This window comes from Rousettus aegyptiacus, unplaced genomic scaffold, assembly GCF_014176215.1.
Source record: "Rousettus aegyptiacus isolate mRouAeg1 unplaced genomic scaffold, mRouAeg1.p scaffold_m13_p_4, whole genome shotgun sequence".
In the NCBI taxonomy this organism is placed as follows: domain Eukaryota; kingdom Metazoa; phylum Chordata; class Mammalia; order Chiroptera; family Pteropodidae; genus Rousettus; species Rousettus aegyptiacus.
The window spans coordinates 129,470,836-129,496,892 of NW_023416307.1; the positions used below are offsets into that span (position 1 = coordinate 129,470,836).

General features: G+C 46.7%; 1 protein-coding gene across 1 annotated transcript in view; it reads left to right on the top strand.

Annotated features, from left to right (window-relative positions):
• Positions 1-26,057, top strand: part of SLCO2A1 (solute carrier organic anion transporter family member 2A1) — a 77,026-nt gene that overhangs the window by 29,153 nt on the left and 21,816 nt on the right. The window contains exons 2-3 of the mRNA XM_016140328.2: positions 4,859-4,996; positions 10,976-11,138. Coding sequence (XP_015995814.2) covers positions 4,859-4,996; positions 10,976-11,138 — 301 coding nt within the window. The remainder of the gene's footprint in view (positions 1-4,858; positions 4,997-10,975; positions 11,139-26,057) is intronic.

Genomic DNA, 26,057 nt, shown 5'->3' on the forward strand with positions numbered 1-26,057 from the left:
TGCTTTGGACACACTCTCTCATGGAAGCCTCAGGACAGCAATGTGAACAGGTATTATCAGCATCTTTTCAGCTTTTCTTGGCTCTTTGGCACAGTTGGTAAAAGGATAGCTCCCATTTGCTGGTGGGGAAACCGCTTTCAGAGAGGTCAAATATGTAGCCAAAGGTCAGGCCATTCATCACAGAGTCAGGATTGGAACCTAGGCTCGATTGACTTCTAAACCCGAACCATCAAAACCTATAACACTATATTGTCGAAATGATGGGGGAGGATGGCTTGCAATGCAACTGGCAAAACTTTTCCTTCTCCCACCAGTCCATCTACATGTACTCTTAAACCCAATGTTCTCCTCACCAGGGGTGGATTTCTAGTTTTGACTCGTGTCCAGTGTTTGTTGCTCTATCTCATGCTGGGTGGTACTTGGTAAGTTTGAGCAGCCTGGGTCATGGTCTCAGGGTCCTGTCCACATAGCTCAGTAGATGGTACCAGATGGCTGTGACCCTGAGTGGCCCTGGCCAGAAAGCTCTGCTGGTACCATGCATCTACTTCTTTCTCTTTTCCTGGTGTTTTCTCACACCCCTCCCTCCCTTGTAACTATGTATCTCATTCCTCTCTATCTGCCGAAGCCCCTGGACCTGGTGGCCCAGACATATGCCAGCACTTCTACCAGGGCACCCACAGGCACCCAGACCTGACAGGGCTACGGCAGCCCAAAGCCGGTGGTAGCGTTGGTTCTGTGAAAGGATGTGGGATGTGGAAAGGTGCCAACTGACTCTAGGTGGAGTCTTCCACCTAGTATCTGGGGGGAGAAAATGGGGAATTTCTGTGTTTACTGGAAAAAGCAAAGGCATATCTTTCAGGAAAAGATCTGAGACAGATTTTTTTTTCTCCTGCCGTCCTCACCTTCCTCTCATGAGACTGCTGAGGAATTTGGTAGAGAGATTAGTCACTCCTGTTAATTAATTACTAATTTGTTAGAGGGAGACTGGTCTTTTATGAACTTTATGCTCAGAAACTCAGATGTTCTAAAACTGAACTCACTGTCCTCCCTCTCCAAATACACTCCTCTTTCTGGGCTCCCTGTCTCCACACGTGACCTTGCCCCCTTCCTGCCCCTCAGACTGTAACACTGCCCCTTTCCTCCCAGCTCCATCCAGCAGCAGCCTTGTCTACTCAACCTCCCCGAACCCCCACTGCCTCTGCCTTTGGTCCAGCCCCCATTGTCTCTGCCCCAGGCTGTGATGGCAGCCCTCACTCCTCTGATGGATGCTGCCAGTTAATGCCAGCCACGTGTCAACCTACCAAAATGCCTCTGTGCAGAGGTCAGCAACAGGGTGCTGGGGTTTTAGAAACAACCTTGAACTGGACACATAACCAAGCCCCATGCTGGGCAAGGGGGGCCCTGAAGGGCAAGGAGGAGTTATCCAGACAAAGAAAGGGAAGATGATTCTGTACAGAATGTGAGCAGAGACACAGGAAATGAATGTGTACTGTGAGGAACTTACGTAGTATGACCTTGAAAAGTTTGAAGGACAAGATGTACAGCAACAGGTTTTACAGCTCTTTAGTGCTATGTAACAAAGCAACCCCCAACTTAGCACTTAAAACAATGACAGCATTGCGTTTGCTCATGAATCTGCCACCTTTCTAAGGCTTGGTGGGGATAGCTCATGTCTGCTTCACTTGGTATTGAAGGCTGGGGCTGGAATTCTCCAAAGGCTCACTCAGTAACATGACACTGGTGGCGGGCTGGAACTTTCGCTGGAGGTGTCAGCTAGAACGCCAGCCCATGGCCTCGCCACGAGTAGGAAGGACTGGACTTCCTTACAGTGCGACATCTTGGTTCTAAAGGTCCCAAGAGAGAAAGAGCCAGGTGGATTCTCTATTTAAACTTTCAAGACGTAGCCTCGGAGGTCACACAGCATCATCTGCGTCACTCTCTTCATTAGAAGCAAGTGGCTAAGACTGTCCCATATCGAAGGCGAGGGAACAGAGACTCCACTTTTTGATGAAGGAATGTCATTGTCCTAGTATAAGAGGTATACACGGGACAAGAGATAATGGCATAGCCGTTATGTAAAATACAATCAGCCACAACAAAATGTGGAACCACAGTATCAGGCAAGACCTGTGGCATTTTGGATACCATGTCAAGAACATTAGTTTTTATCTTATAAGAAGTGGGGAGCCAGTGACGGATGTTAACTGGTGTATCACCTGCTCTGATTTGCGTTTGAGAAAGCGCCTTCTGAAGCGGTGGGACGGAAGGTCTGACGGAGCAGGGAGGAGACCTGGGAGACGCTGCTGCAGTGACCCAGGGGAGGGAGGAGGGGCCTGAGGCAAGGCACGGCCTGGAGGGAAGAAATCACAGGGCTTCGCAGTGGTGCCAAAGCCCAGGGGCGAAGGGATCGGGGCATCTAGGATTCCCAGTTTCTGGTTCGGGGAACTAAGTGCAGGTGATGAACATGAAGGAAAAACAGGAGAGGTTTGTGAGGGAAGACGATGAACCCCATTTAGGAAGTGATTGGTCTGAGGGGTCTGAGAGTGTCCACATGGACACATCCAGCAGACAGCGGATGGACTTGAATGTGAAGCTCTGGGGAAAGCTCTGGGTGAGGGATTGAGGTGTGGGCATCACAAATGGGATTTCCAATGAATGTGGGCAAAAAAGGGTGCCATGTCCAGAGACGGGGACGATAAACAGATTTTGGGGGCACTAGCTTTTAAGGGATGGCCAGAAGAAGAGGATCTGGCAAGGCATCCGAGACCAAATTCCCTCTTCCCTGGATCTGGCCTGGACCCGGGACCCTGGGCTCAAGCATGCTCTGATGCCCTGTGTCCACAGAAACGATCTGACCTGGGTGAGTCGCCTCCCACTTCCCCTGAAGCTGGTCCTGGCTCCTGTTTTCCTCTCTATCTTCTAGTGGAAACTCCTATGGCTTAGAGGATGTTTGTGGCTTGTTTTTCTTTTCCTAATCCTCACATACTGCCATCTGCACACGAACGGTCAGAGCCAGAATGTGTCCTCTAGTCTCACTGGAACCCACTTCGACCACCAGATCCTGTGGGAGGAGTGTATCCAAATAACACATTTGGGGCTTTACCTCCACCAATTTTGATTCAGTCAGGCCTGGCCTCTGTATTACAATGAACCCACCATGCTCACATATCAGGTGATTATGAATCAAAGCTAAGTTAAGAACTGCCAAGTCAGCTTAGTTATCCCACAGCTAGGGAAACCCTGGGCCCACCCGAGAGAGCAGGCACTGGCTGAGGTTGCTCCAGGGTGTGAGAGGCAGGTCTGGAACGATCCACTTGGGCATCTCAAGGGTGACGCCTAAGCCCAGAATGCCTGCTCCATGCAGGCTGCTCTGCAAGGCACTTGGGTTCCATCTCTCTGGCCTTTAGTTTCCCCTTTCGTTAAAGAGAGTGGCACTAAATCATTTTCACAAATACCTTTATCACGAAATATTAAGAATTCTAATATATGAAATGAAGCAAGGTGAAGCCTCCCTAGGGGGTGCTGCCTCTGCCTCCAGGTGGACAAGTGTCCTTCCACTGCTGAGGAGCACGGTAGCCACGTGGGCTCAGGACAAGGAGCGGTTTGGGGAGGTTTCTGGTTTTGTGGGTGTGATGCCCTCCTGGGACTTAGAGGCTGCAAATATGGATGCGTGGGTGGGCCGCGCTGGGCCCTGTCGGGAACCTCAGGCTGGCCTCACAAAGGCTCTGCCCTGGCAGGTAGAAGAGGGGATGTCAGCTCTGATTCCACAGCCTGGAATGGCCACCCGCCCTGAGCCCATGGGGCCACCTCACTCCTCGGAGGGGCAGGATCAGCTTTGTGAGAAACAGAAAAGAAGGTGGAGCCCCAGCTGGTCTCCTGAGATGCCAGCCCTTCAATTAAGAGAAGGACTTTGGCAGACTCTGAAGTGTTACAGAACCCCACTCTTCCCTGGAGGAAAAGTTCAGTCTCCAGGAGGGGCACCTTCTGGGGGACTTGGGGAGGTGGGACTTCTGGCTCTGAGCCTGCCTTGGCTCAGCCCAACAGCTGAGAACACAGGAAGGCCCAAAGCTCAGCCTAGAGCTGGCTCCAAATGCCACAAACCCCTCTCCAGTCTCCCTGCTGTATCTGTCCTCATCAACCACAGAATTCGCATTTACTCACACCCATAGGACAAGCACTATGGGGCAGAATGGGATGCAGAGACAATGGCTTGGGCCTTCCCCAGGCAGTTATCTTCCATCCAGGGGAGGAGCTGGCACAATCGCAGATACCCCTGGTAAGAGGTGATAACAAGCTTGGGGACATTCATTCAAACCAGGTGGTTTGGGAACCCCTCATGGTGTGTCATTGGGATATTAGAGGTGTGTCTTGGTGGATGGCTGTTGCTGGAGGCAGGAGAATAGAGAATGAGTCCAAGGGAGTGGAGCAATGTGGCTTAGGGCTTGTTAGTACCCTTGGGAGTTACCTGAGTTGGCCGGAGAGTGAACTTCAGCCCTCCTAGGACACAGGAGGGAGGACAGAGCAGCAGCCCGCAGGGCGCTATGATGCTTTCAGAAAACAATTCAAGTGGTGCGGCTGATTACTCAGGCCTTTACCAGGGGGTGCTTCTCCGACCCTGTGGCTTTTGGGGCCATTTATGGCAACAGTGATAAGAATGGCAGGAATGATAGGAATGGCTGATCCTCACTGAGTGAGTCCAGAGTGAGACACTGGTATAACAACGATGGCATTTTACCCTTAGGATGGATGACCCGATAAAGTAACAGGTGAGGAAACAGACAGGAAACAATAGAAGGCCCAGGCGGGCAGCCAGGCCTCGCTGTCCAGGGTCCTCAGCGGCTGAGGTGTCTTCCCGCAGGTGTTCGTGCTCTGCCATGGCCTTCTGCAGCTCTGCCAGCTCCTGTACAGCGCCTACTTCAAAAGCAGCCTCACCACCATCGAGAAGCGCTTTGGCCTCTCCAGCTCTTCCTCGGGTCTCATTTCCAGCTTGAATGAGGTAAGCAGGAGGTTCTGGTTCATCAGACCCAACCTGTGTACCCTGACCACGGAGTCTAGAAACCACTGGAAGCCAGTTAGAAAGAGGCAGGGGAGGCAGCAGAGCCTTCCATCATGGCTGCTGCCTTGGTGGCTCCAGGCAAGGAGGTGGGGCTCCCAGGCCTGGCTTCTCTCTTCTCTTTCCATGAGACTCACTGTTCTGGGATGAAGGCAGTGGCCTCCCCGTCTGGGGAGCCCAGTTTTTCTGCAATGTAATTAGATCTTCTCTTGACTTAGTGAACTTCAGGTCGATGCTATAATTGAGAGACTGGGGCTCGCCCGAGAGAGCTTCTAAGATGGAGCTATAAAAGAAGGAGGGACGTCTCTTTACACCACCCCCCCAACCACCACCTCTCAGTTTCCCATCCCCCAGCCTGCTCCTAGCTGGTATCGCCCCTTCGCCCTTCATTCCTCCTCTACCCTCGATGGCCCATGCAGTGGTGCCCCTCAAGAGCCCTTCTCTTGTGCCAGACCCACCTGTAGCCCTGGGAGAGGGGTCTCTTCATTGCCACGTTTTCCAGACGAGGGAACTTGCCTCTGGAAGCCTAAGTAGCCCATCCCAGATTGGCCACATGCATCTCAGCCCAGGTCAGTCTGACAGCTGCCATGCTAAGGCCTCCCTCTGAATCCCCAACCTACCTCCCTTACCACCCCTCACCAGTTCTGTACCCACAGATATTTCAAACACATAGCTGGAATTTCTACTTAGTGCCCCTCTCTGCACACACTCCCCTCTATGGGCTATTCCCCACACCTGCGGTATGCACATGCCTGCATACATACAGCCCTGCGGTCTGTCTTGCTGGCCTCATGGGCCTCAGACCGTCTCCTCTGAACTCCCAGGCCCACATGGGTGCCTTCACTGCTTTCTGTGTGTCTGTGTGTGTATGTGTGACTGTCTGTATGTCTGTGTGTATGTGAACACACATGTGTCTCTATCTGAGTGTGTGTCTAGTGACTGGGTCTGCCTCTCCACGTAGGTTGTGCTCTCCTACAAGACAGGGACCTGGCACCCCTCACGAAGAATGCGCCCTCCTAAATGCTGGGCTATGATTTTGATAAGGCCCCTGCCACATGTTGTCCTCGCTCATGAAGGACACAGGGAAAACAAATCTCTGACATTTGTGTCGCCACAGTCCCATCCCATGACATCGCTAATCGACCACAGCCCTCTTTCCTGCTGAGTCCAGATTCTGAATCCTTCTCAACACAGTGTTCTAGGCACCTCCGCTGATCAATGTGAAAGCTGCAAGGTAATCCCCTCCTCCACCACAGTGTAGGCGATAGTCAAATCTATGATCTTCCATGGTTAAATTTTCATTTATATTTTTCCTAGAAATAAAAATGTGGGCCCAGGAACAGTGGGATTTTTCAAGGGCCAGAGAATAGCCAGTTGGGCTTTGTGGCAGAGTACGTGACAGGAGGTTGATTGGGCAGATAAGGGGGCACAATACTTCCCCAGGCTACGTTGTTCAATGAAAAATGAAAGTAATTCACCTTGGAATTACATCTTCTCTTCCTTAAACTCAGGTGAGCTTCCTGACAATCTGGTTTTAAACAAGGCCTGTAGGTGTGGGTTGAGATAGATATAAGAAAGTTCATTCCTGGGACCTAACAATCCTGTGTGTGTCTGTCTGTGTATCTGGGCCTGTGTGTGTCTGAGTATTTGTGTCTGTGCGTATGACTGTGTGTGTGTATCTCTGATCTGTGTGTGTGTGTGTATCTGTGTCTGTGTGTATGTCTGTGTTTGTGGTGGTAGGGGGAGTATGTAGAGAAGACAGGACAAGTTACTTGGCCAAAAGGCTTTCTACTTTCCTGTTGATTCTTCCCCAGGCATTTAGAAACTGACCGAGTGGTAAACTAAGGGTCTTACCAGGATAGCAGGTGGCAGCTAAATCAAAGGAACCTTCATGGTCAATCTCGAAGCTCCCAGCTTTTGTGGTACTCAATGGCTTCTTGAGCAGAGCTGGGGCAGGATGAACAATGTCATGAAGATGAACTCTCGTGAAGATGAAGAGGGGACTGGGAGCCAGCAGAGTTAGGGGACAGCGTATCCTGAAGTTGGCTGGCTAAAAGGCTGTGTCACTAAGCCAGGCTTGAGGGGTTGGGGAAGAAGAGGACCCCAGCAATACTTTAAAAAAAGAAAGTCAGGATTTGGCAGCTACTTGAGTGTAGGACTGGAGGTGGCACAGACCACCGGGAGCCTGCCTGTCAAAAGCCTGAGGGATGGGAGAGGAGAACCAGGCCTGGTGGAAGGGAAGGTAGGCCATCTGGGCACCAGGCATGTGGCCAGCCTCCAGGGAGTGCGAATATTCAGGCTGCAGCCCAGACGCAAAGCCTTATGGGGGCCCAGCTGCTGAGGTGAAGGGAAGAGTCGGGCTGGGTGTGAAAGGCCAGCGGCAGCTGGAGGAGCTTGGCTGACAGAAGGCATTCATCGCTCCCTGTGAAGCAGCGGCTTCTCTTGCTCTTCCTAAAGTCCAGGGCTGAGCAGGCACAGTCAGTGGGAACCCTAGAGATAATCCACCCTTACTGCCTCCTACCAGATTGCTCTGGGGCCTCTTTGGTTTGAGACATTGATGGGCAGGGATGTATAACAAATGAGCTTGGTGACAACTTTGAGATGGTCTAACAAGAAGCCCGCAGAGCTGTTGTAAGGACCACTTCAGGGCTAAGGGGCTGAGGCCTGGAATACAGAAGCTTCATCAGCCGGAATAGTTTTATTTAAAAATGTATATATTAAAGAAAAATGGCCTTTTCAAAGGGATTCCACTGCTGAAGAAAAGTTTGGGAGCCAAGATATTAAGCCAGCATCATCCTTAACAGCTCTGGAGGTCCCCCCCCCATCCCCTCGAGAAATAAATGCAAGCTTTGGGAGAGAACTGGGAGAGCCTCTCCAGATGGGTTGTGACCCCAGTCCTTCCTCCCAGAGTCCCCCTATACCCCATCGCTTACCCAGACCTTTTAAAGTCAGCTTAGCCTATAAAGTCCAACCTTTACAATCATTTCATAAAAACTATGGGGAAACAAAAAGGAAATAAAATCTAAGAAGCTTAGGAAAAAAGCTTTGTTTCCTTTTTCCAGGTACAAGTTTCAGAATGTCCTAGAACCATGTCTGGCCAGGGGCTGGAGCAAATTCCTGAATCAGGAGAGGCTGCCACCTCACACACCTTCACACCCCCTTTCTCTTAGCGTCATGACCATCTTGGCCACGCAGGAGGGGTCTCCTACACAATTATGTTCTCTTCTTGGGAAAGCCTACTGTTTCCTAGTTCATTCATTCACTTATCCAGCAAATACTGCATGAGTACCACTTATGTGTCAGACACGGTTCTAGGTGCTAGGGAAACATAAATGAACAGGGGGGGGTAAATTCTGCTTACATATCTTTCTACTGATAAGTACAACATTTATTCATAAGAGTAAATAAAATATGTTATATCAGATTACGATAAGGGCTATGAAGAAAAATAAGGTCATGGATGGGAGTGGTGGTTATATTTTAAGTAACTATTTTTTAAATTATAAGTACATTTAAATATAATTTAAATGATTAAGTATTGAAATTATACTTTGTATTTAAAATATTACAACTTAATTATTACTATTAATTATTATAAATGTTATATTTCAATAACTCCTTTTTTACTGAGATATACTTGACATTTAACATTTTATTAGTTTCAGGGGTACAGCATAATGATTCTATATTTGTATATCTTGCGAAATGATCTCCACAATAAGTCTAATTAACTTCCGGCACCACACGTGGTTACAAATAATTTTTCTTGTGATGAGAACTTCTAATATCTACATTCTTAGCAACTTTCATATATGCAGTACGGCATTATTAACTAGAGTCACCATTCTGTACATTACATCCTCATGACTTATTTATTTTATAACTGGAAATTTGTCCCTTTGACCCCCTTTACCCATTTATCCATCCCCATCCCCTTTCTTTTTCACAGGAGGCCTTAATGAGAAGATTCAATTTGAGCAGAGATCTAAAGTAGGTTAGATGAGAAGGGAGCCTGTGGATATGTAAGACAGAGGGAGCAGCAAGTACAAAGGCTTGAGGAGGGCAACCGCCTGTGCCTTGTTCAAAGAACAGCTGGAGGCAGGGTGGCGGGAGTGGAGGGAGGGAGAGAGGGAGAGGCAGGAGAGCTGATAAGAGTGGTAACCGAGAAGGGGGGTGGGGGGGGCAGGCTACGCAGGGCTCTGTGGGCTCTGGGACACACGTGGCCTTTTATTATTGTGGGTTTCAGCAAAAGGAACTTGGTCTGCCATTCAAAAGGATCACTCTGGCTGCCAGGCGGAAAATAGACTGTCAGGAGGCAAGAGTGGAGGCTGGGAGCCCAGTAATTCAGACAGGATATGAGGGTGGCTTAGGTGATAGCAGTGGAGGTGGTGGGAAGTGGTTGGCTTCTGGGTGGCTCTTGAAGAGACGTCTGGTGGGTTTAAGTGTAAAAGAGTGGTCAAGGATGATTGATGCTCAGGTGCTTTGCTCAAGCCACGAGTGAGATGGCAGTACCATTTACTGAGATGAGGTGCTCTGGGGAGGGGAGACCAGGTTTCTGGGTGAAGATGAGGCGTGAGATTTGAGGCATGCTAAACTCGTGGGAATTAGAAGCATATACAGAACATGTAAGGGCCACGGGACTGTCTGAGCTTATCGAGACAATTGCAGAGGAGCAGGAACTGGGCTCAGAGTGGAGCGTTCAGGGAAGCGAGGAGGAACCAGCAAAGGAGACTGAGAAGGAATAGGAGGGGGAAGGAAACCAGGAGAAGGTAGAGCCATGGAAACACAGTGAAAGAAGTGTTGCAGGAAGGAAGAAATGGTCGACTGAATCTAAAGGTGCTGAGAGATCAAGTAAGAACAGAATTGAGAACAGACCAGGGGATTTGGCAATGATGAGGTTGTTGGTGATCTTGGCAAGAGACACATACCAAGACCTTGACCCCTATTTCCTGAGACAAGGGCACTTGCTTTTCCAGCCAGAAGACCATAGTGTGGATAGGATGGAGGCTACGGGTGCCGACATTCAAGGCTCCTCCAGGTGAACTTATGTTCTGGGCCAGAGGGTCATCTCTTTGGATGGAGTCATGGTCAGAAAATCTGTCAGCACCCCCTTTCACCATTTAAGACCCCGCTCCCCAAGCTGGGGCCTTTGATTCCCTTCATTGGCTCTGGGAGGGGCTCAGAGAGCACACCTTCTAAGGAGCACCAGGAACGAGGAGTTACTGATGTGTCCAGCTAGGAAGGGGTTTAGAGCTGCTTTAGTCCTCGTTCCTCATTGAAAGAAGTAATGCAGCCCAGGGAGGGCCAGGGGCAAGCTATCAGCAGAGCTGCTGGGGCAGAAACCCGCTTCTCCAAGCAGCAGTAGACCAGCCTAGTTAAGACACAGGCAGGCCCTGTTCAAGCTGCCTCCTAACCCGATGGACATGGGCAAGTTACGTAATATTCCAAGCCCCAGTTTCTGTCATCTGAAAAATGAGGTTTGTTGCATGATAAAGTGAGACAGTACATGCTGCTTGGTGGTTATTTTGCCTACCAAGCCCAAGTCCTTAGGGAGTTCAGTTAGGGAACATGTGTTATTCCTAGAAGTCAAGCAGAATTGAGAGGCATCCTTGAATTTTGCCCTGAAAGGTTTGATCCTAAGATGGTTCGAATTAAGGCTATGAGGTTTTCGTCATCTCTAGATACTTCCCTTGATCTGGCCTCAAAAACCGAGATGGAGAAGAGTTTTTGGCAATGTGGTAAAGCTGAAACTGCACATGCTTGGTCCTCTGTGAGGCTCTCGGGCAAGGCTGAGCCCCAGCTGACCCTGGGCAACCCCTTCCTCTTTGCGTTTCCGAGCCGAGGTACAGTCACCTCAGGCCTCCACTGTGGGTGGGTGAGCACGCAGCCTCTGGTCTCACTCGGCCCCTCTGCTCTCTGCAGATCAGCAACGCCATCCTCATCATCTTCGTCAGCTACTTGGGCAGCCGGGTGCACCGTCCACGGCTGATTGGCATTGGGGGTCTCCTCCTAGCTTCAGGTGCCTTCGTCCTCACCCTTCCACACTTCCTCTCAGAGCCCTACCAGTACACCTTGGCCAGCAGCGGTAAGTGTCCTCCAGCCTCTGCTTCGAGGGAATAAAGAATGAGAGACAATCTCACAAAGTTGGTGGTGATGCTTCGGAGCAATAGATACCACTCTGGGTCATGCTGTCCTCTCCCACCAGAAAGCTTCCTTGGCTTTCATTGTTTTGTGTCACCCTAAAGCACATCTGAAAGTCAGAACATGCGGAATGATATGGCTCTGTGGAGCAGCTACCCCCGCTCTGGCTCGTCGAGAACGGAGTATGCAGCTAGTGGCTCACCTCCCCCATGATCCTCTGTGATTCCCTGTGCTTCAAGGCAGGAGCAATGCACTGCACACGAATGGGAATGCTCACGGGCGGTGCCTGTGATAGGTTTGGCAGGAGGAAGGTCAAAGCATTGACCATGATGAGATGCATGGATTTTCCACATGTTTAAACCCTGACATTTTTACATTTGTCCATCATTCCTTATGCTACAATGAACTTACACCATAATCTCTTTTGATTCCCCTGGACACCTGTGAATGAGAGAGAAGAGGTCTAAGATGAGAATGTGGTTCTCAAGACGTCCAGGAACTTCCCAAGGACACCAGTCAGTTCGGGAGGAACAGACCCAGGTCTCCTGATTCTTAGACAGGTGGCCCTTCTGTGACCCAGAGCTTCTGGTTCTTAGTGATACCCCTTGTGGCAGAAAGAGTTATGTGAGGATTTTACATAATTCATAGGCACAAAAAAATCACTGAATTGCTCTGCAAATTTTCATTTATTTTACTTTCTAATATGAAAAATGCAAAATATAGCAAAGTTAAGAAAATAACAAACACCTATATTCTGACCATTAAGATTTAGCAGTTTTCCTTCAGAAACATCTTTATTTCTTCTCTTTAACAGCCTTATTGAGACCACAGCTCACATACCGTATAGTTCACCCATTTAAAGTGTACGATTAAATGGTTTTGGTATATTATTTTTAATTGTAGTAAAATATATATAACATAAATTTTGCCATTTTAATCAATTTAAGTATACAACTCAGTGGTATTAATTACATTCATGATGATATGCAACTATCACCACTATTTCCAAAATTTTTTTGCCAACCCCAAACAGAAACCTGTGAAGCAATACCTCCCCATTCTCCCTTCCCCCGGCCCCTGGTAACTTCTGATTTACTTGCTGTCTCTATGAATTTAGCAGTTCTAGATAGTCCATGTAAATGGAATCATACAAAATTTGTCCTTTTTTATCTGGCTTATTTCACTTAGCATTATGTTTTCCAAAGGTTGTTCATGTTGTAGCCTATTCATTTCTTTATGGTTGAAAAATATGCCATTTTATGGGTATATCATATTTTGTTTATCCATTTGCCTATTGATGGATGCCTGGATTGTCAGATATCTCTTCTTAAAAAAAAAAAATAAGACAATAACTCCCTCTTGGCTCCTCTCTTTCCCCAGAGGTAGCTACTCTCCCATAGCTGGTGTGCTTAAGCTCATACCTTATCCATATACTTTTCCTGCTTCTAAAGTTGTATCCTATTTCTTTAGTCCTATTTTTACTTCCTACTGGTTTGGGAGTTATACATGGTTAGTTATCCTTATGTTGAAACATCTAAAAAATTTTTAGAAAGTAAAATTGACTTTTTGTATCACACTGTCTTTATTACTGCAGCTTCATAGTTAAGCCTTAAAATTAAGTAGTGTGATTCTTCCAATTTTTTCTTCTTTTATAAAACTATTCCGTCTATTCTTACGCATTTGCCTTTTTATAGAGATTTTAAAATCAGCTTATCTATAGCTTAGAAAAAATCCTTCTGGAATGTTCATTAGAATAACACGGTTCTATAAATTTGAACACATTTATGGATTTGTGTAATCACCACAATCGGGATATAAAACACCCCCAAAAACTCCTTCGTGTTGTTCCGTTATTGTCATACTCTTCCCAGTCACTGCAACCACTGATCCATTTTCCATCACTATAGTTTTGTGGTTTTGAGAATATCATATAAATGGAAACATAGAGTATATAACATTTTGAGTCTGGATTCTTTCATGCAGCATACACCTTTGAAATCATCCAAGTTGTTGCATATATCACTAGTTTATTTTTTTTTTATTGCTGAGTGGTATTCCATTGTATGGATGTACCACAGTTTATCCACTCACCTGTCGAAAGACATTTGGGTTGTTTCCAGTTTATAGCTATCATGAATAGAGCTGCTGTAAATATTTGTGTATGAGTTTTTGTGTAAATAGAAGTTTATGATATTTAACATCTTATTTTTTCATGTGCTTATCACTCATCCATATATTCTTTTTAGTGAAGTGTCTGTTCAGAACTTCTATCCCTTTTTTAATTGGGTTATTTGTCTTATTACTGTTGAATTTGAGAGTTCTTTATAACTTCTAGAAACAGATTCTTTATTGGCTACAAAATTTGCAAATATTTACTCCCAGTCTTCAGCTTCTCTTTTACATTCTTTTAACAGCGTCACTTGCAGAGCTAGTTTTTAATATCGATGAAATTCAATTTATCTTTATTTTTTATTTTATAGGTCATGCTTCTAGTGCCACATAAGAATGTTTTTCCTAATCTTGGGTCAGGAAGATCTTTTCTTATGTGTTTTTCTAAAGGTTTTATATTTTTCCATTTAGATCTATGATCCATTTGAGTTGGTTTTCTAGAAGGTTCTTTCGCTCTTTTTTTTTTTTTTGCATATAGGTTTTAAATTGTTTTAGCATCATTTGCCAAAAAGATAGTCTTTTCTCCATTAAATTGTTTTTGCACCATTATCAAAAATTAATTGACTATATTTGTGTGTGTCTGTTTCTAGATTTTCTATTCCGTTTCACTGATCTTTGTGTCTAGTCCTTTGCCAATATCACACTGTCTTTATTACTGCAGCTTCATAGTTAAGCTTTAAAATTAAGTAGTGCGATTCCTTCAATTTTTCTTCTTTTATAAAACTGTTCTGTCTGTTCTGTCTGTTCTTACTCATTTCCTTTTTTACAGAGATTTTAAAATCAGCATATCTATAACTTTAAAAAGTCCTTGTGGAATGTTCATTTAGAATTGCATTAAATTCATAGATCAATTTGGAGAGAATTGACATATTCACTAAGTTGAATCTGCCAACAGATTCCATGAGCACAGTACGTCTCACCATTACCCTTATATTTTAATATCGCCCTATGATTTAACAGATTCTAAAGCTGATGAATGTTTCCATTCTCCAACAGAACAAAATAAGGATGCTAGGATGTTTTAATGTCCAGCATCCTCTTGGATCTTCCATGTATTGTTGACCAGTATGTTTGTTCCACGTCCCCGCAGTGGTTGTTATCATTTTAGTCATTATTTGTAAATAAGTCAGTGCTTATTTATATTTACCCACAAGTTTATGTGCTTCTTTGCTCACCACTGCTTCTTGCATTTCATTCATCCTTGTTGATTTAATTCCCTTTTTCCTGAATAATTCCCTTTTTCCTGAATTACTTTTGGGATGGTCCCATGAGTAAGAAAATCCCTAAGTCTGTAATGTCTTAATTTACCTTTGCTCTTGAATTATAGTTTAGCTATAAAGAGGATTTTAAATTCATAGTTATTTCCTCTTAGCACTTTGAAGGTACCGTGCCTCTGTCTCTGGCTTCTGTTACTATTGGAAATTCTCCATCAGTCTGATTGTCATCTCTTTCTAGGTATTTGGTTTTTGTCTCTAGTTGTGTTTAATATATTCTCTCTTCTTTGCTGTTCTGCATGTCCACCACAAAATGTCTAAGTATGGGTTAATTTTCATTTATCTGTATGGAAATGCTATTTCTTTTAAAGATTAAGGGTTTTTTTTTTTTAATTCTGAAAAATTCTCAGGCAAAAAAGTTCCCTATATTGCATACCCATATTTTCTCCATTCTTTTCCCTAGAACTTCTCTTATATATATGTTAGACATTTTTGTTTCTGGCCTCCTTGTCTCTTAACTTCTCTTTCACAGTTTCTAGTGCTTCATTCATTTGTGCCACATCCTGGCGACTTCCTCGGGCCTGTCCTTCTGTTCACTTAGTTGCTCTCTAGTTCTGCTACTCTGCTTCTAATGTCTAACCTGCCCTTTATAGTGCAAATTTTAATGACTCTATAGGTTTTGCTAATTTTTAAAAGTTAGTATAGTTCAAATCTATCTGTCTTATTTGTATGGTTTCTTGGTATTTCCTTATGATATATATTTATATATATATATATTTGGTCTCAATTATTTCAAATATATTTATTTGATAGCCTTTTTCCAATTGTTCTTTTAGATCAAGTTTTGAGAATGCTAACCTCCCAGTGTTTTGTGTCTGCTTGCTCTTATTCATGGTGGATTATTTTCTTGTATGTTTAATGATATCCAACCATGGGGTCATTTGCAGTGGGATTTTTTTTCCTTATAGAAATTTTGTGTGGTGTGTGGTCTGAGTTGGGAAATAGCCCCCACAGAGTGGTTTGGCATTTCTATTTACTCAGCACCCCAGGAGCTTCACTGCTTTGGAGCTCATTTTATAATAATTTATGGGTTGGGACAAATTTGCACTTGTTTTAAGGGATGTAGGAAGTGGCAGTGGTTTTGTAATGAGCAGCAGTGAGAGGCCCAGTCCATAAGTGCTCACTCTTAGTCCATGGCATTGAGTCGAAGGTGGTTAAGGATTAATGAGCCACCTAAGAATGTGCAGAGGGAATAATTGATTCCTGTTCACATAAATATTGGACTTTTAAAAAAGTTGTGTGTACAGATCAGGTTTGGGAGATGAATCATTGAGAATGATAGGAGGGATTCCTTTATGGGCTGTGAGGCCTGTGGTGGGGAGAGATAGGTGGCTGGATTGGAAAAAGAATGAAGCAGGAACAAGGACATAATGATGAAATTTCTTCTGGGTTCTGGAACAGCCAAGAAAAGAAAAAGTCTGGTCAAGGGAATCTTCTCCCCACCTCTCCTTAAATCGCCAGTGAACTAGTCATTTCTCATAACTGCATTGTGGCCTTAGATCCCTCTGGACTGTTTAAGGGCTGAGGCTTGCTTCAAGTAGGCACAGGAGGAAGACAGACCCGAGCCTAGGGGTCTTGGAATGCTTTCTCCCCCTCAATCTACACAAGGGGCGTGAGGCCAGCTTGAAGGAGAGTCAGGAATTGCTGGTCACCCTGTCAGAAAGGGTGGTGGTCAGGTCCACAGCGCTGTCATCTTTCCAGACCTGAAGTCCCTACCTTTATCCATCAGCATGAAGACTGGCCTGATGAAATCAGCAAGGGAGCCTGGGGCTCTTTGGCCAGGCTGAGGAGAAGGCCTCCCGCCAGACACCACACACTGAAGCTGGCTTATTAGCCTGGTGAGTTGGCTCCCCGCAGCCTGGGCCACATCCCAGTGGCATTTGCTTAACACAGACCAGCTGCCACAGAGGATGGTTAGAGATGGGCCTCTGAAAGCCATTATTCTGGTCCTTGTTAGGGACGGTCCCACAGCTTGGTCCAGCCCACCCGATCTTCCCTGCTTACAGGGAGATACTGCCATTTCTGCCTTGACCTCAAGGCTCTGAGCCAAACCCCACTGAGAGAGGACTGAAGGGGACCGTGAGAGGGGCCATAGCTTTCTTCTCAGGTCTGCAGGGGGGGACTCACTGGCCAGGAAAGTGAACATTTTCATTGCTGTTGCCCGTTTTGTTTGTGTAAATTCTATTTGCAACAGTAGGATATGGCGGTCTCTGTCACTGACAAGAATAAGTACAACATCTGGAAGTGCTCAGCACTGAGCTACCTTCGGGTGCCAGGGGATAGGATGGGGAGGACTTTGGCCCGGAAGCCACATCTTTGGAATCTAGTTGGACTGTGCCCTGGGTGCCAGTGCAACATGGGTTTGTGCTGTGCTAATATGTACAAATAAAAATATTCATACAGTCTCACTTCAGGGGGAAAGTTTGAGAGGAGACTCAAATATATTCCTCTGGGAACTTTCATTTAGAATTATGCAAGGCCGTCAAGAACAAATGCATTTCATTAGATGCACCACCCTGAATGGTGTCATGAATCTGAACGGTCTTCAAGAGTCAGGCGGTCCTGGAGTGAGTACGGGCTTTGAGACTCCCTGGCAGCACGGCCTTGGGCCCTTCCTCCTCAGCTCTGAGTCTCAGTTCCTCCCTGTGTAAGATGGACCCCTCCTTGCAGGGTTGTGAGGGCTGAGAGGATGCATGTTCAGAATTTAGCCCAGTGGCATGTGCAGCAATTATTAAGTGGTGACCCTTGTCACTGGCAGTTGTAGGGACAACACCTATATTATGCTGGGTAAACTAAGGTACCCAAACGAGGAATCCCCCTACTTCCTGTGGCAGCTAAGTCTGACAGCTTGTGGCTAACCAGCTGGGCATCCCAGGGGCAGGTGAGTTTCTCCCTGCCGCTCACTATAGGTCCTTTGCTCTAGCCCAGAGCAGGGCCAGCCCTCGGTGTAGTCATTGCTGTGTCCTCACATGCAACTCCATAGGATTTTTCTCTGTGAAAGCTTAGGCTGCTGTTCTGCTTTACTCCCAGATCCTCAGGTTGGAGCAGCCTGGTTTGATGGGTAGAGCATGGGCATTGATAGTTCAAACCCCAGCTCAGCTGTTTTCTTGCCAAGTCTCCTTAGGCTAGCTGCTACTTCACCTTTCTAAACTTCAGTTTCCTTTACTGTGAGATGGAAACGGTAATCCCTTCACTTTCAGTATGCTCTGAGGGGAATATCAAATCAAAATAGTTTAGGTAGAGTGGCTAGCACTTGTTAGCTGTTCAGCAAACTTCCCTCTGCCTGCCCTGGCTGTGACATTTGAAATCTGTTACTCCTAAGTAATGACTCCCTCCGCCTCCCCACCCCCCAGACTGTTATCATGTGCTAATTGACGATTTCTTCCCCTTGGAGCAAAAACACTCCAGAAATGGACATGGGAAATGAAGAGTAGCTATGTGTTTTAGGGAAAAAAATTAAAGAGGGGCTGAACATTGTGGGAATCACAGAGACTTTTAACAACTAATTGCCAATTTAAAAAAGGCCATGCAGACATTTATGAATGTTTAGATTTTCTAAATGTCAGTGGTGTCCGGAAATGTGCCCTGGCGCCTTTAGAGAAAAGACGAGCTACCCAGCCAAAACCTCTAAGACCACTTCTGGAAGGGGCGGAGAAGTTTTGGTAAGTGGGAAATGGGCCAAGATGAGACCAGTTCTCCCAAAGAGATAAGAGAAGGGTCTTCGGAAACCAGCGTCTAGTAGAACTAGGTGTAACCTGTGAAAGCTCCTAAGCCAAGTCCAGGGGGAAGTCTGCCCTCAAGCAGACAATGGATGTGCATAAGCAGGGAGCTTCCTGTAGGATAAGCAGGGGAGGGGAGGGATTGTATTTTTGGAACAGCCAAGAAAAGAAAGGGAAGAGTCATTTTCTAGTCCTTTATTCAGGCAGTTGTCAGCCCCTCAGCCACGCTTTTCAATCGAAGGGTGTCCCTGGGGAGGAGGGTGGTAGGAGAGCAGAAGGAGAGGCCACCTCTCGCTCCTGAGTGGCCGTGTCCCTTCCTCAGTGGAGGACACACAGAATTGGGATTAGCTCCCCAGCCTCCAGAGGAAACCCACTCCACAGAACCGTGGGAGCCGCACAGGCCCCTCCGCCAAGGGCTGTTCTGCAGCGAACACCCAGCTGAGCTGTGAGATAAATATGCTCAGAAGTCGTGCAGGAAGGGGAAGGGCCTGTTGTGTACAGGGAAGCGCGAGTACGTTTGTGGAGCAATTGTGTCTAGGTGTGTATGTGCGTGTGAGGGAGTGAGGGAGGTGCTTCTACGTGTTGGAAGTGGAGTGGGGAGGAGAGGTAGATGTACGTGGAGACAGGAGGGTGGGGGCGGGGAGGAATCAAGAGAAATGTGGGAGGGGGCGGTGCGGAGGGTAGAGACGGGGATGTATGTGAGAGGGGAAAGTGTGCGTGGCAGGGGTTGGGTGGGTGCGTAGAGTTGGAGGTGTATATGGGGAGAAGGGGAAAATGTTGTGTGTTGGGGGTTGAGTGGGTGGGTGGTCAGGGCGGGAATTGCACAGCCTTGCCAGTTGGATCTATTTAACCTGAAAAAGAAGAGAAAACAACAAGGGGCGAGGGGGAATCACAAAACACGTGGGTGCTGTTAAGTCAACTGAGAGAAAAATCTCCTTGAACAGATGAGCCCAACGAAGCCTGAAGAGATTAGATGCTGAATTTTTTTTTTTTTTTTTTTTTTTAATGTATAGTGTTGGAAAAGAATAGAAACCAAGATGGAGAAATGATAGAAAACACTAGGCTGCTAGGTTGAACATCAGGGAGAGGTCTGGGAAGGAACTGGGGCTTTGTAGGAGAACTGGTCGTCTCCATAGCAATGGCCTTTTTAAAGGCCCAGCAGCTATGATTGGAGAGTAGTTGACTCTCCCTTAGGCTTTCTCAGCATGTTTTGTGGGCAAGGCACAATTGCCGCTTGGCCGGCCTGGAAACATGCCCCCCTGTTCTCCTAGGTGTCCAGCTAAGGCCTGAGCAGAGACACAAGCATGGCTCCCCCTCCACACTCGTTTAGTCATGCTTAGGAGTGAAGCTGGGACAGCAGGCCTGCTTGGGGTCTGGTGGGGGAGGGGAGGCCTGGGCAGCAAGCCGTATCCTGCGTCCTTATCCCCTGGGGAGAGTCACTTCTCTGGGCCCCCCTGGCAGACTGTGTGTGTTGGGAAGGGTCTCCTTGGGAGAGTCAGAACCCAGGATGGAAAAGGAAGGCTAATTACTATTTCAGTGGCTTTGGGCACTCCAGGAAAACTATCAGAGAGTCGGGGATAGCCCCACAGAAACACAGGGCAGACCCCTGCCCTCTGGAAAACTGGTTTGAAGAAACCATTGACCCCTCTCTCTTGTAAGAGGCCTTGGGCTCCCAGAGCCCAGAGGCATCCCCAGAGGACACAGGGAGGAACTTTCTGCTCTTCTTGTCACACTTGGTAGAGCCGAGACTGTTCTCTAGGCCCAGACACTTCCTGTGGCTCAAGGGCTTGAAATGGGAACCACCAGACACATTTTGGCAGTTAGCTATCTATCAGGAGACAGGAGAGCAGCCAGAGCAGGTTCTTTCTCTCAAGAACGAAAGGACTTATCAGGATTCAGAGTTTGGACTGGCCACCATCAGAGACGATGTGAGGCTCCGAGATCTAAAAAGGGGGAAAACGGCAAAGAGAAGTCAGGACCAACATGATGGTATGTTGAGGTGACACCTTTGGGAGGTGATTTGGTGAATGAGATTAGTGCCTTTATAAGAGGCCAGAGAACCAGCTGACTCTCTTCCTGTGTGAGGATACAAAAAGAAGTTGGCAGTCCGCCACCCACAAGAGGCTCTCACTGGAATCCGACCACGCTGGCACCCTCATCTCGTACTTCCAGCCTCCGGAACTGTGAGAAATAGATTTCTGTGGTTTAGGAGCCACACATTCTGTGACACGTGGGTACAGCAGCCCAAACTGACCTCACTAGACTCCTTCTCTCTGGTTGGAGCCCCTTCTTACAGCCTTACGTCTAATTTGGAATGTTCAGCTTTCGGACTGTCTTATTAGTCATTTCTCACAGCTTCATGTCATTCGTGTCATTCACAAATTTGTCAGCTATTCCCTGCTTTCACCCAAGTCTGTGGCAACAATGTCGAGTGGCTCACAGTTTGGGCCATCGTCTTCCAGGTCACACTGGCACGCTTCGAGCCGCTTCTCCCAGAGGACTCTCCAGCCACGTGTCCGCATCATGTCTACCAGGATATCATGACAAGCTTTGTCAAAAGGCTTCCTCCAGCCAAGTAACACTGAGTTATGGCTTCCTGCTGGTCTGGGAGCCCCCTTAACAAAGGAAATGAGGTTGGTTTGGCATGAATGGCTCTTGATGAACTCATGTTGGCTCAGCTAATTGCTTTTTCTTTCTTCAAAGAGCTTCTCATCAGCCTATTGAATAAATCCGTGAACAATAAGTTCTGCTTCACTCCCAATTGGGGGTGCGAATGAAGCACACATCTTTCAAATATTAAAGTTAAATGGCTCTGAGTCATATCCTGCTCACTCAGGTATGTCTTCCTTCCCTTCTATCCACTAAGTAACAGTTTGGGTGCTGTACTGAACAGGTAGGTGATGATTCCTTCTCTGGCCTGCTGGCAATTCCTCAGGGTGCAGGCACATGTGCAGGGCCAGGGTGTGGGAGGGGAAGCTTGTTCCCATCAGTGTAACACTCAGCCTTATTGTGCTGTGTACAGTGGACCTTTCCTCTCATGCCCAGCTTGTTGGTCACATGAACTGTTCAATACAGATAGGCGTTTTCCTCATGACCGCCTCCAGTGCCAGGGTGCCAGTGGGAGATGGCATCTTCCATGTCAGTCTCAGAAATAGTCTTAGAAAATCGGTCTTGAGAGCAGAGCGAAGAGACTCTCTCCCTCCGCCACCACCCCCAGCTCACTCTTTGCCTGTGCGGATGTGAACCCGTCCCAGCAACCCACTTGCCCCAGAACTCATTTATTACAATCCATCCATTGCTGCTGGCCAGCACTGATCTTACTTGCCTCTAGTTTCTGGACCCAGTCCCCAAGTTCTTAAAAACTTGGACTTTATTGCCCATCTCCAGGGTTTTGTCATCTCCCTTATTCACTTAAATTTCTCAAAATTTCTGGCCTGTCTGGATTAAAATTGATCTTATTGTATGATCACATGTCCCAAGCTATAATATACTCATTATTTTTAATCTTAATAAGAACATTGCAAAGTAGATATTATTATATCTGTTTCGGAGATTAAGACACTGAGATTCAGTGACCAGTAGAACCAAGATGTGAGCCTGGTCTTTCTGGCTTCAAAATGTAAATTCCTTCCAAAGCCCCATGAGGTGACCCAGGCTGTCAATTCCAACTCTGTTGGTTTCTGCTGCTACAGAAAATTATGTTATCTTACCTTCTTAAAATGAAACTCAGAATGCATATGCCCATAGAAATTATTTTATAAGTGGAGGCTTAGTCTAGTTGGAATAGAACACATATTATTATAGGAACATTATGGATTAGTAAGGCTTGGTGAACTGGGAGCTCCACTTCTGATGTGCCAAACACCCACTTTACAAACAACTTAGAGATCTCAAATCTCTAAGTTTGGGACAGCCTGTTCCAGACGTGCTGGTGGGAGTTGCCAGAGTTTCTGGAAAAACTGTTGAGCAGCTGAATTTAGGGAGATGAGGAAATAGGTCCTTCAGAGTAGAACATTCTGAATCAGATACCAGGAGTTTGCTGATAGCCCAAGGGCTTGGCACCTTGGCCATGCTTCCAGAAAACTCTCCAGAAGCACCCCTACCTTTCCCTATTGTTGCCATAGGTGTGGGTTTTGTTAGCCTCCTCCTTTGGCCCTACTCACCCATGAGCCATGCCCCCTTCTGAGCACGGAGGTGACGGGCGGTTCTCAAGAATGGTGGCTCGAAGAACTCTCTTGTGCCCTCCTGTTTCCTGGCAGAATTCTCTACCAGAATGACGAGAATGGCTGATCGAAGAGAAGTCCAACTTGCCATGGCCTTCATGTGTTGCTTGACCCTTCTCCGGTCCTCTCTCAGCCCCAGCTCTGAAACTTTGTGCAGTGGCCTTTTATTATGCCCTTGACAGCCTTCTAGCCAGCCTCAGCCTGGCCACACCTGGAACGTGTGTCCTTAAACAGTGGTGTGGCCAGATGTGGTCTCCCAGATCTGCCCCATCTCCATGGGTTCCATTCTAGGGAAACAGACCTTCCTGCACAGAATCCCCTAACTTTCAGGGGTCCAGAAATTAGAATCTGCTGAGGGGGTCCAGAAATTAGAACTGGAAATCTGCATATTTAAATTGTGGGTTGATGAGTCAGAGAGTTACTCACGTGCAGCTGTGTTGGTGCGGAGGAGGAAAGAGGGCCCGGCCTGTTTCTAGTTAGCATTTTACAGCCTGTGAAAACTGGCACAGCCAGACCTCTGGTGTCTTGTGTGTGCCGTTGTGGGGTGGGGGAGGATGTGCTCCGATGAATTTGAGCCTTCCAAAAGTCTTCCTTGGGGAACATGAGAAACAGACTGACACCCAGCTGATAAGTAAACTCCCCTCCCTCCCTTTCCCAAGCTGCTCCAAGATGGAGGCAGGTGGCCTTGAGTGGGCAGGCGGCCTTCGGAATCTGTGCTGGCTAGAATAGGTGGGCATTTCTCTGACCTTACCACAGGATTTGACACTATGGCAAGGTCAGGTGGGAGCTAGCAACCTCCGAGGAAGAGGGCGATATGCTTCCGTAAGTCAATGGAGAGAGTAACTGGGTACCGGGCCTTGGCTGAGAAATGGGGAGAGGCTGCTCTTCCTTCCTCCATGTGGGCCTGTGCTCTTGAAGGAAGCTGAAGAATCTGCTCTAGGGAGAAGAGGGCTGGATTGGAGCAAAGAAAGCCGAGCCCCCTAATTCTGCCACACGCTCCCGACACAGGTCTTTTCCTTCCCTTGTTTCCAGCCCTTGGACTCACTTTTCTTTGTCCTCTTATTTTTAAGAGAAGTGCCTCATTAGTGGTCCAAATTCTAGAAAACTCTGCTCTTGCCAGAGTAAGCTGGCCATGGCCACCCACTACAGGAATCCCAAGCATGAGTTCTTGGGAAGCCTCTCCGACATAAATACAGGTATAACTTGTTTTATTACACTTTGCTTTATTGAGTTTCAGAGATCTTGCCTTTTTTAATTTTTTTATTTTTTTTGCAAATCAAAGGCAAGACCCTCTACTGGCAAAAAGATTACAGCTAGCTTTATTGCTGTACTCACTTTATTGCAATGGCCTGGAACTGAACCCACAATGTCTCCGAGGTATGCCTGTAGCTGTCTGTCCTCACACCGAGTTAAGACAGCCAGCTGCTGCTTCCCCGAGGACAGTGCTTCCAGGTGAAAGAAGCCTTGCCCTCTGCAGGTAGATTTAACTGTTCTTTCCCTTTCACACTGTCAGAGCCTGATCTGGGGTGGATGTGGCCCCATTCAGGCTGGCACGAGGAAAAGAGTTAATTGGGAGATCATGAGTCAATTTGGAACACAGAATAGCCAAAGAGAAACTCAGTAGACTTCAATTTAATTGGGGCCAATTGATTATTTTATAAAATACACTTTTTTAGTAAAGGCAGTTTCTGACATGTAACCTGACATTTTAAAGGTAAATCGATAGTTAAACAATCTCCAGAATGATTGGCCTCCTGGACCCTTCATCAGGTGAAATTTCATGAGAGTTTTTGTGGCATTGGTGTACCCTAAACATGCCATGTGAAGACTTAAAAAGCTTTAGTTGACATTTTCACAATCTTTGACGACCATGAAGTATTCCACAAAAAATAATTTGGCTAGCCAAGCCAGCAACAGTGTTCTAATAAATGTGAATTTAGTAATGAGAATCAGTAAAACTAAGAACTAGAAGTCTTAAACGCAACACTTATTCTTTGCTCCTTTGATTCTCGTGCACCTGTTCTCCTAGGGCAAGCCTGGCCTTGTGAGTCCTAAACACACACCACCCTACGTACAACCCTCTGGGCTCTGCATCACCATCCACACAGCGGTGAGCTGGCCAGCACTCCCAGCCTCTCATGCAATGCGTAGCCTCACCTGTTTTACCACTGAAACGTCTCTTTACTAGGTCAGTTCTGTTCCTTGCACATAGGCCTTAAAACCTGGTCTTAATCTCTCCAGCGTGTTTACTGTACTGCCTCCCGCCATAATCCTCACCCTCTTCCTTAGGATACAATCCAGGCCCCTTCCCAGGACATGCGTGCCCTCCAGGAGGGGCCACGCCTCACCCGGTTATACTGCAAACCAACCACACTGAGCTTCATTTTGTGTTGTGGAGAGTGCTTTCCACATCTCCGAGTTCTTCCTCGTGCTGTTCCTCTCTCCTCCTGAACGCAGATCTTCTATCTACTTCCGTTGATTATTCTCAGCTCCAAGGCCATTTCCTCCAGGAATCTTTTCCCAAATTCTCCTCCCAGCAACACTGGGTTGCCGCCTCTGCCATGTGCTCCCTGACACCCTGCCCTCTCCCAACTCAGCGTGTACCAGCTGTTAATTGTGATAAAATATGCATAACATGAAATTTACCATTTTAACCATTCTAAGTGTACAGTTCAGTGGCATTAAGTACATTCATGCTGTTGTACAACCGTCCTCACCAGCCACCTCCAGAACTTCTTCATCTTTCCCAACTGAAACTGTACCCATTAAATACTAAATCCTCACTCCACGCCACCACCGCCCCAAGAAACCTCTATTCTACTTTCTGTCTCTATGAATTTGTCTATTCTAGGTTTCTCATATAAGTGGAATCATGCAGTGTTTGTACTTTTGTGTCTGGCTTATTTCAATTAGTGTAATGTCTTCAAGGTTCATCTACTTTGTACGTAGCAGGTGTCATAAGGCCCAACAATATTTCATTGTATGTATATATCATATTTGGTTTATCCATTTGTTCGTTGATGGATATTTGGGTTGTTTCCATCTTTTGCCTATTGTGAATAATCCTGCTATGAACACTGGTGTACAAACATCTGCTCAAGTCCCTGCTTTCAATTCTTTTGGGCATATGCCCAGAAGTGTAAATGCTGGATCATACGGTAAGTCTACTTTTTAACTTTTTTGAGGAACTGTCATACTGTTTTCCACAGTGGCTGCACCATTTTACATTGCTATCAGCAATGTACAATGGTTCTAATTTCTCCACATCTTACCCAACACTTGTTTTCCGTTTTTTTGGTAATAACCATCCTGAAGGGTGTGAAGTGATATCTCATTGTGGTTTTGATTGGACCAGGCAATACTGTGGCTGCTTCTTCAATGATCCGTGTACCACAGTAGAGCGAAGTGTTTGTAACGGCAGCACCTATGCCTGTCTCAGTCACCTCTACGTGTCCTACCCCCGCAGAGTGCCTGCCCG